Below are 10,853 nucleotides of genomic sequence, written 5' to 3' on the forward strand. Positions count from 1 at the left end.
TGTTTGCAGCTCTGTCAGGTGAAAGTTCCAGCAGTGGCTGCTGCTGCAGCCATCTGGAGCAGCATTAAGCTGCCAGGTGAAATTGGCCCCATCCTTGGGTGGTTTCATTGCTGCCCACAAATATCTGAGTAGTGGCATTGAAACAAGCCAGTTTTCACTGGCTGCTGCTTGGGCCAGGTTTGCTGTGCTGAGACAGAAGGGCTTTTTGTCTGTGAAGTCAGAAAGACACCAAGAGCATCCGCTGAAACCCGGGAAGTCACACACGTCTGTAATGTTTAGAGCCCACTTCTCAGTGGAAGGATAAAACTTCACACAAATTACTGTCCAAGAACTTCAGGCTCATTAAGGAGCATTTGTGTCTTAACATGGATTATCATGCTTCATAGTGATCCTCATGGCAGCAAGCCAAATTATCTTCGTTGCCCTGAAGGAATTGGTGTTTTCATGAAGTCAATCTCTAAAAATGTGGCATCTTAAGGCCATACCAAGCGTGCTGCTTCCATACTGTGGAGATTAGTATTCCTGATTCCCACTGTACACCCAGTGACAGTCGCTGTTTCCTAAGATGTCATTAACTTTCTGCCTTTCTCATAGGTCTATGCAGAATACTTTTGTGGAAACAACTAACTAGAAATCTTCACAAAGGAATATATTTGGTGAGTAAGTTTTACTTCAGTCAGCTTTGATGTGTAGCTGTGCCGTTGCTTCTAGAGTTTCTTGTTGCTTTCATTGAGGATCTTTTAACACTGTTAGCGTTACAAATAGCTCCTGAATTACCCTCTTCTAAAAAATTTCCTTTATTTTTTTTTACAGCTGTGTAAAACATTTAAGCTTTCTACGTATTTATCATTCTGATAATATGGAAGTGTGTTTTCTTTCAAATCAGTTGAGTGACTTCCATCTTTTTTATTTTTTGTACTAAGGCTACAATTTATTTTAATGTATTGTTAAGAAAGATAATAAGTTATTCCGTATCTCTTGAATGAATAACATCTTCATAAGCACATGGGGAATAAAACCCAAGAAGTAGTTTACATTTATTCCTGTTTGAAATTTCTTTTAAGATCTGGGTTTGCTTTCACTTCTTGACATGAGAAAACACAGATGAAGAAGGAAACTGGAGTGTGGCAGTGATATGATGGGTTTCTGCTTCATTAATGTCCATATGAGTTTTGCTGGGCCTCATGGAGATCCTGTCTCATTCCATGTCATTGTTTAATGAAGATGTTAAATGAAGCTGGAGGCTTTTCTGCAGTAACACAAGTGAATTTGGCATCACAGGATGAAAATACAAAAGAAAGATCTCTTTGCTTGCTCTCTTCCTCCCTTTTTCTTCAGCCTGTCTTAGTGTACTTTGAAGAAGGTTCTGAAAACATATGAGAAGAGTTCCAAAGTTCAGGTTTCTGATAAATCTTTGCCTTGTTGCAGTACTGGTAATCATTGTGACTAATGATTCAGTGGATAGTGGGGACTTTGAATCTGCATCTTCCAAGTCTCCAGAGTTCCTTAATCTATAACTGTCTGAATGACTTAACTCTGCACGAAAGTCTTACACTTTCTTGTCTAGGTCACTGCCTACCATTTCAGCTGAGTTGTAATCTGTTGGGTCCCATGAGCTTTGCTTTCTCTTCTTTGTGGGGACACATCTTCAGGGGAAGGCTTGAGATCCTCCTGAAGGATATGCTGCAGTCTGGTGACAAGGGGATCCTAATGCAAAGCAGAACATAGAAGCCTAGATTTTAGTAGACAAAGGAGGCATTGAGTGCTTTTACCTCCATGGTATTATGGAAAATGCAGTGAGCGGTTTCTGTTTTTCTATCTCCAGTTTTTGAAGAAAAAAGTTGTATTCCTGCCCTCTTGCTCTGAAGACTGGATGAAGTAATCTACCACCAAGTGGTTATTCAGGCCTTTGACCTCCAATCAATAGAAGTACTCATCTTAAATCTCTGGAAGGGAGCCAGGTTTAAAACATGCTCCTGTGCATATCTTGTTCACCAGATATGCTGCACCCTGTTTAGTACACGGGATTTTTGCACAGAGTCTCTCAAGTCTCCTGACGTGTTAAATTGGATACAAGCATATATAACACAAACTGTAATGTAGATATTTGAAAATTTTCTGTAGAAGTCCTTTGTTGGATCTTGGTCTTGATTCTGGGATTCCCTGGAGAGCTTCTACAGAAAAACAAAAGGACCTGAATTGTGCTTTGTGAGATCTTGTGTGCCAAGCTGGGTTTCGGGTCAGGCTGTGAGCCTTTTCTGACAGTGATGTGATTCTGTTTTCACTTGCCCTGGTATCATAGAACTGGGAGTAAAACCTAGTACAGGCTGGTTGGGCACATCTCTTGCAGCATCATAGAATCATCAAGGTTGGAAGAGATTTTCAAGATCATCCAGTCCAACCATGTACCTAGCATCTCTGGAGTGCTTCCAGGCATCTGTGGAACCACTCATCAAATAATAGTTTTCAACTTCCTGATTTGCAAATCCCTGAAGGCTCCTTTCTGTGTTGAACAAATTCAGTCCTACCAACAGTGACTTACTTGCCTTAGCTGCTGTTCTCAGATGTGTGTAGTTCTCCATTGACTTCTGGGACCTGATAGAAGCAGGTTGCCAATGCCTGAAGAAGACCACTGAGGTCTGTCTAGTTGCAAGTGAGTGAAGTATTTCTGTTGCAATTGTGTTAAACGAGTTCACGTGAATTATATATGTTATGTAATATTCCAATGTAACTTTTAAGGGGAAGCCTGGGATCAACAATTACGTGACCTTGAGGTTCTAGGAAAGGTAATGGGAAGGACTGTGTAATCTGAACCACTTTTTGTATAGAGTGATTTTTTTATGTGCTGTGATTTTTTTTTTTATTTTATTTTTCTAATATGCATTTTAACTAGACTAGAAACTGTGCTGTGCAATTCCCCTACCAATACATTGCTTTGCTCATTTAGCTTAGCAGGAACTGAAACCAAATCTAACAGTCTAAATTAAATTGTGGAGAGTTAAGAAAGCAATCCTTACCTGTCTTGTCTGCCAGTCTTACTCTTAACTTCTTCTATTGGACAAGTCTTTTCTTAATTAAATACTGGTATTATTTCTTGTACAACAGATTCCAGGGGCTTCATCTGGGTTGTGCCTGCTCTTACTGTTGCTGTATCCAATATGTTCTTAATAGCAGAAAATACTAAACTTTGTGTGAAGTCTTGTGACAGTTTCTAGTGTTCTACCTATGTCCAAAACTGGTAACTTACTCCAACTCCTTGCTAAACTTTTTGATAATCCCTGACAGTGTTTTGTCTGTCCTCTTAAAATTAGATAATTTTTCTCAATCTCCTATGTGAAATTGTTGACAGATGCATTTTGGAAGCTCAAACGAGCAGTTTCATCTGGTGTTCTTTTAGGAGTTACGTGCTGTCTAGATACACATAAATTCGTGAAGGTAGTTCTTTATGAAAGATAATTTACTTCTGCCTTTACTCATTTGTCTCCATTGAGTCTGCTTTAAAACTGTTTTGATCACTTTCTCATTCCTGTGTTTGAATGAAGACTTACTAGGTTCTGACTTTTATTTTACTCTTTTTAGGACTTTCCCTAAAGGCAGTAGTTAAACTTCTTTTGCATTCCTGGTAATCATCTTCATGACCAAAATGGCTACATGTTAATTAGGAACATAGGTGCTTCATCTTGATACAGATATTTTGACTGAATAATGTGAGGCCTGACAGTTTCTTCTTTCTGCTCTTTCTTACAGTGCTTTATACTATTTCAGGTTGGAAAAAAGCAACAAACCTACATGGAGCTTCACACAGTGAGGATGATAACCTTGTATTTCTTCCAGCTTGCATTAGATGAATGCAAAGAAGTCATGTAGGATCTGAATCAGGTCTTTTCTCAGAACCTGATTGTTCTCAGTTGCTCCCTGTGATTGGTCGGGTTCTTTTTTTTTTTATATTTTTTCTTCCCTTTATTTGTGATTAAGTAAAATAACAAGTAGTTCTATAATTGATACTTTTAAAAATTGTGTTTTAGCCCCCATGTGTTTTAGTTTTCCAGCTTGACATGTCACTACTCTACAACTTCCTCATGAGTGGAAGCAGAGGGGGGCAGACATTGATATCTTCCCTCTGGTGCCCAGTGACAGGACCCAAGGGAACAGCATAAAGCTGTGTTGGGGAAGTTTCGGGTGGATATTAAGAAAAGGCTCCCCCAGAGTGTGGTTGGGCACTAGGAACAGGCTCTCCAGGGAAATGGTCACAGCACCAGCCTGGTAGAGCTCAAGAAGCATTTGGACAATGCTCTCAGGTACATGGTGTAATTCTTGGGGCTGTCCTGTGCAGGGCCAGGGGGTTGAACTCCAATGATCTTTGTGGTTTCCTCTCAGCTTGGGCTATCATATGATACTTTCCTATTTCTTAGCTAATGCTATGTTTGCATTCCTGGCTTTTGAGCGGCACTTGTTCAGTGTTTCCATCAAACTGGCCGTCCTGGTAGTGGGTATTCTGGCTTTTCTGTTTGGCTTCTTGTGTGAAGATACCTGTGTTTTCTGAGCTCTGAGCTGATAACCCTTAGGGCTGATTGAGATGACTCTTGAATATTAAATTTAAGCTTGCTTCTCATCCAAAGGTCTGTGATTTAGTATGTGGGTGCCAGTTTTTAGTATGATGTTTTAACTTTGTAATAATACTGTGAGGGTTTTAGCTTTTGTTTTCCAGATGAGTCTTCCCACCTGCTTCTGCCTCTGCATTCCTTCTTCAGATCCCAGCCACTGCTTTCTCACCCAGAGCATGTACAGAGAGATCTGGACATGGCAAGAGAAGCAGGAATTATTTTTGTGGTGCTTGTTGACTCTGGGAAGAAATTAAATTATTTAAGGACTTGTGCAGCGGGAAGGGAACTAAGAGGTCACTGGCAAAAAGAGAGGATGCTGACTGGTGTAATGCAACTTGGTTTTCCTTTTTCTGACCTTGGTGCTTGCTCAGGAGGGAAAGCAAGATTAGCAGGAGGACACAGGGGATGAGGCAGGACTTAATATCAAGGCATGCTTTGGTGGGGGAGGAAAGCAGGAAGGAAACTTGGACTGGTTCTTATTTTCTTCTGCTCCAGAGGAAAAATTGTATAAGCAGAGCTGCTGTTTGCTCTTTCTCCTATGCTTCCCCTGTCAGGGACTGCTGTTCTAGAACTGTTCTAGGAAACAGCTTCTGATGTAAAGAAATCTTCCCTGAAATGTTTCCATTGGAAAGTTTGTGTAGAGTTAAAACAGTCTATTTCTGCTGCTATCACTGCACCATTTATGCAGTTGTGTGACAAGGTAAATCGTGTGTTTCTGTTGCTGTTCTTCCATCTTGTTTTCATGACATTTGTTCAAATTACACTGCAAGGACTTGGCCTTTTTGAACAGCTTTCCAGGTACCAGCAGATCTCACAGGCCTGCTGCTGTTGTTTCTCTAGTGGCCACCACTTCTGTGATCACTAGGTTTTTCTTCTTCAGTACTTAAACATAAGCTGTTGTATGGCAGTAGCTGGTTTGTTTTCCTACTTGTTGTCTTCCTGATTGCTTTTTAGGTTTGAGATGCACTTGGTGTGGCAGCTCTCACCAAGCCTGCCGATGTGGTGGAGAGGCCGTTTTTTAAGTATTGAGTCTGGCTGAAGAAGGCAAAAACACAGTCTGATAATAAAAATAGGAGCAATTTTGAGAGAACCTGCTAGCTTGTTCAATAATGAAAAAGGTGTTATTTTTGTCAGACTTAATCTACTTGAATTTTGGATTCATGGATTACATTTATGCTTTGCCAGAAAAGATGTGTAGCACATGTGAATTTCTTTTTTCAGGCAATAATGAATCAAATGGACAAAAATCAACAGGAAGTCCCATCATACGTTCATGATGAACCACCAGAAGGTATGTATTGGTTTTCATGATACGAGGTAAATTAGTCTGAAGTTCAGATTTCTCTTCAAAAAATGGATCTGCAAGCTGAACACTTTAACTTTCTTTTACATAAAGTCAATAAACCAACCCTGGGATGAGATGGGCCTGGATTATTGTTCACTTCTGCATTATCCTGATTACAAAAAGGCCACTGAATATAACTGGGTAAACAACTGTGTCTATGAATTATAGAGAAGATGGGCAGTTACTGAAGGACTTAATTTGCAGATTAGTTTCCAGAGGTATGAATTGGTCTAATGGGTATTTATTTCTACAGTTCATTATGTGAGACAGAGCCCAGCTTAATTTTTGGACACGTTGCTGTGTTCATAGTGCATGTGACTTTTATGCAAGATGTGTTAAAAATATGTAGAACTTCATTAGTGCTTCTGGAGACTGTTTTCCATCATACAATCAACAGTGGTTCCAACTGTTCACAATTTCATGGTTTCATAAAAACAACCACGCACTTGACTTCGTTAATGCAGTGACATCGTGGTCTCCTGAACCAACTGAATATTAAATTGATTATTAGATCTGCAGAGGAAATGCAGTTGCAAATGAGCAGAATTTCTTCCAAGCTGTGGACTGGCAGGATTAAGCAGAGTCCTGTTTGCATAATGTGACTGGAAACATAGTAGATCAAAAGCCATTCTTGGCAAATAGGTTGTCTGCGTTCTGTCTGCTCTTGCTTTCAAATCAAATGTGTTGGATGTAGAGGTCGGTGAGTCATGATTCCTCTCAGTTTATTGCTGTTCAGTTTATAATGGCCCCTTAAAGCTCCGTTTGTTGTCTGGGTTTTTTTCACCTCAGCTTTTATATGTTGTATAACTGAACAATTTACTTCATTTGAAACAACAGTATTATCCACTAACTGTAGCAGAAAGGATTGAAGTGGAGTAGCTCACTCTATTCTCAACAGCTATTAGGAAAGAAACACAAGTAGAAGATGAAAGAGAAAAAATGGTTTTCATGGCACAGTAATTCTTCAGCTCTGTTATACTTGTTACAGTAGCATCGTGTGAGGACAAAAAATCTTGCCTTTTTGGGGGTAGGATCCCAGAAGCATTTCTGATAGCAATAGCCTGATTGGAAACTACACTTTGTTACCTTTAAGGTAACAAAGGTTAGGGGGTTCTTTGCCTTAAAGATTTAATTGTTTTATACATGTTAATTATCATGCATAGAAGGTGAACAGTGGTCTGAAAAACAGAACTGATTCTTTATTGAATAAGGCAGTGAAACAAGCGGGTATTTTTTATCTTACTAGAATATTCACTAGGTTTTCCAGATTCAGAGCATAACAGCAGAATTTGATCATCACTGGTTATTCCAAAGTTTTACTTAAAATCTGTGAGTAGCTAAGACTTATCTTCTTCTGCACATTGTTTTCTTTCAGTATGACAATAATTAGTTTGAATATGAAGTCTAAATAGAGAAAGTTGGTGTAGTTAGAGGGAGTAGAATGAAGCACAGCTCATTGTAATGTAAACTCCATCCTTGAGGAGGCATTTTCCTTTTGGTTCTGGTTCACATGCACTCTTCAAGCCTTACGAGTTTAGTTAAAATATTGGAATACCCTTGAGAAACAACCCCATTTTGAATGTTGTGCAAGGCCTTATATATGATACACTTACACCATTATAGAAAGATGGCCAAATGTGGATGGAAGGATACCAGTTCAATGCTGGCAAGATTATCTCTCCGAAGAGGCTGCCAAAATACTCCTTAGAGGAAAGGCTCAATTCCAAAACCAATTTGCAATTTTTCCTAAAGATAGAAATAGTTGTAGTTTGTTCAGATCATACTCAACAACCTTGGTGCCCAAAGGCTTTAAAGAATGTGTGGAAGAAGCTATTGTGCTCCTGGCTTTTTATGAGTACTGCTATTCTAATGCTCTGTTTTCTGCCTTGCAAGCAGCAACCTCTGCAACCTAAGTTCATTCAAACTCTTCTTTATTCTTGGATTCTTTTCAGTGGGAAGCTGGCTGCACGATACCCTGGTAGAGCCAACTCCTGGATAGGGAACTTGTGTCATTTTCTCAGTGCTCTATAAATCACAGAATATTCTGAGTAGGAAAGCACACACAAAGATCATCGAGCCAAAGTCTTAAGTGGAGGGCCCTTGTGGGTATCAGCCCACAACCCTGGTGTTATCAGCACCATGTCTAAGTGACTGAGCCAATCTCCTTAGATTCAGGCATGATCTGGTACTGTTTAGCAAAAAGGAGACCATGGATGTGTGTCCTAGAATAGAAATCAACTGGCAATAAAACTTGGCAGCACTGGGTGCTTGCTAGACCTCATGGATAATGCAAGCAAGATGGAAGTGGAATGTGCCAACCATTACCAGAAATTATTTATACACCATCACATTCTGTATTTACATCTGTGAAATTAAGTAGATGTCAAAGGACGGGCTACCTGAAGTAAGGTAAACACATAAAGATTACATTTGTTGGTTTCTCTAATTATTTATGGAAAGTTAGTGTGTTGGCAGGGCTCTATGGAGGTCTCCCATGCATCTAGAGCTGGTTTTTCTTTCCTGCCACCTCCTAGAGTAGTTGTCCTCCTCCAAGCATATTATTTCTGCTCCTGACTCCCTCAGCTCTTTATTTCATGTCTGTTTATTCCCTAGCTCTGCCCACTGTGGTTCCACTTGCTCTTTTCTTAGTTTCCCTATTGTTTGTTATTTGGAACTAGGTGTTGCACGAGCATCCAAGAAAAGCAGCCTGCAAAGTATAGACTGCGTGCAGTGGCTGTTAGGCTAGAAAAGGAAATAGTTTTGAGTAACACTTTTTTGAAAATGCTTAAATCCTTCTGCTGAGATTGATTTGCTTGTTGTTTCTTCCCTTAGGGTCACTCAAAGACCACCCGCAGCAGCAGGCTGGCATGCTTTCTCGTGTGACTGGTGGCCTCTTCAGTGTCACAAAGGGAGCTGTTGGTGCCACGATTGGGGGCGTTGCTTGGATTGGAGGGAAGAGCTTGGAAATTACCAAAACAGCAGTCACATCTGTGCCTTCTGTGGGAGTGGGTCTAGTCAAGGGAGGTGTTTCTGCTGTAGCTGGAGGTGTTACAGCTGTTGGATCTGCTGTTGCAAGTAAAGTGCCTTTAACAGGGAAGAAAAAGGACAAGTCTGACTAAAGCCAAAATTGAGACATACTCGATTCTCCAGAATATGGCATTAAAATCTGCTAAGATTGGGACCATGAGAAGCCATGTGTCTTAGACACTCTTTATCTTCTAAGGAGTTGTGCAAGTAACTCGATTTCATCTGAAACGGACAGAAGAAGCTTGGCTAGCACAGCGTATGAGGATTTATTAGAGCCTAGATTGAAGCTTTGTATTCTGGTGAAGTGTTACACTTGATAACTATAGAAGTGAGTGTATCTGAAGGAATAATACATATTTGAATAGTCATTTACTGTACATCTTCAGCAGTTTTGGACTAAAATGTGAATGTAGGAACTCGGTAGTCTCTGTGATGTCATCGTTACGACAAGATGCCAGTTACTGTTCTCAGTGGTTTCCACATCCTCCTGCTAAGGATCCTTCAGCTGTGTAAAAGCACTGTTGGACGTACCCAGTCTTGGTTATGAACCTGTATTTGAAGGCAGCCTGTAAATGTCCCTGACTGCATTCTGCCAGTGAAGACTGGAGCAAAGAGACTGGAGGTGTGCAGAAATCGGTAATGAGAATGGGAGATAGAAGTGAAAAAGTTTAACAACGTGATAAAAGGATCATAAAGAGTTACCTAACTTAATGCCTTATTATTAGAAAATATTTTTACTAGGTGAAGCTGTGTAAAGAACTGTCCTGTCATTTCAGTGCAGTTTACAGAATGAGCTTTAGGCTCTTTATAAATCCTGATATCTAAAACTTGGTTGGTTTTTATTGAAAACATGATTGCTTCATCTCAGGTGTATTTAATAATATGCATCTATCTCCTGCAAATGAGAACTTGATTCTAATAAACTTCTTATATACACTAGAAAAAAATGACAGCCTGTGGAAACTGGGCTGTTGTTTGTGGTCATCTAGCACAGCTGTGTAACCTGCTAGGAATTCTTGTGGAGCTGGAAACCACTGAAGAACTAGCAAGCTGTTCTTTCAACTCCGTGATGCACCAGGTTAGCTTTTTGCTCTGTTTAAGCATATGCAGGGCAATTTTCACTACATTTCTCACCTTTCACTTTGATTTCTGAGTAAAATGCAATACTTTTATTTAAAGCAAACCAAAAATAGTAGATGAGGCCTTAAAAAAAAAACCAAACGTGATTCAAGTAATTTGTATACTGACAGATTCCAAATATTGACACCTCAAATGGGAACACCTGCACATCTTCTGCAGCATGTGAGGCAAAATGCACATCGTGAGGTTGCCTTAAAATAGAAACTATTTGTGGTCTTTTATTTGTTTACTGATTTTGCAAATAAGTAACCTGTTTGGAAGCCCATAGAAGGCATCTGTTCATGTTGTGTACGCAGTATTTTCTAAAAACTTGTGTTTCTATGGAGAGCTTGTATGCTTACTTTTTCAGTGGCTGTGGTTGTACTAGAGGGTTATATGGGAGGACTTTTTAAAAATGAAAAAAAACCTGAAACATATCACTTGTCAAACTTAGTCCTCTGTTCACAGATGTTGGAAGTACACCATGTCTCAATTAAGGTACTGTAGTCACGCAGTCTCTCTGAGCCATTGGTACTTTAACTGCACTCTGTACCAACTTTATATCAGAAGTCATATGTTAGAAGCATGATATTTGTAAGCATGGGAGCTTGGGGCGGTGGGGAGAGCAAAAGCCCAAGAAATGGTGTCTGCTCCTTCTGTTAGATGCACCAGCTGCTTGGTTCTGATCTGCTGCAAGGGTGTAACAAGGTAAGTTGATGCAACAAATACAAGGATTTAACTGTTTTTCTGTAGTCAAA

General features: G+C 39.9%; 1 protein-coding gene across 1 annotated transcript; it reads left to right on the plus strand.

Annotated features, from left to right (window-relative positions):
* Positions 1-624: 624 nt before the first annotated feature.
* Positions 625-9,195, plus strand: TMEM263 (transmembrane protein 263). Its single transcript, XM_062491279.1, has 3 exons — positions 625-656; positions 5,826-5,895; positions 8,782-9,195. Exons 2-3 carry the CDS (start codon positions 5,832-5,834, stop codon positions 9,066-9,068), a joined length of 351 nt encoding a protein of 116 aa, XP_062347263.1. The 5' UTR covers positions 625-656; positions 5,826-5,831; the 3' UTR covers positions 9,069-9,195.
* The last annotated feature ends 1,658 nt before the right edge of the window (positions 9,196-10,853 follow it).

The sequence above is a fragment of the Cinclus cinclus genome, chromosome 4 (genome assembly GCF_963662255.1).
Source record: "Cinclus cinclus chromosome 4, bCinCin1.1, whole genome shotgun sequence".
NCBI classification, from domain to species: domain Eukaryota; kingdom Metazoa; phylum Chordata; class Aves; order Passeriformes; family Cinclidae; genus Cinclus; species Cinclus cinclus.

Coding starts and splice junctions, on each gene's coding strand:
- TMEM263 (XM_062491279.1), top strand. CDS start 5,832: ATGAATCAAATGGACAAAAATCAACAGGAAGTCCCATCATACGTTCAT. Junction 5,896..8,781: donor TCATGATGAACCACCAGAAG/GTATGTATTGGT, acceptor TTCTTCCCTTAG/GGTCACTCAAAGACCACCCG.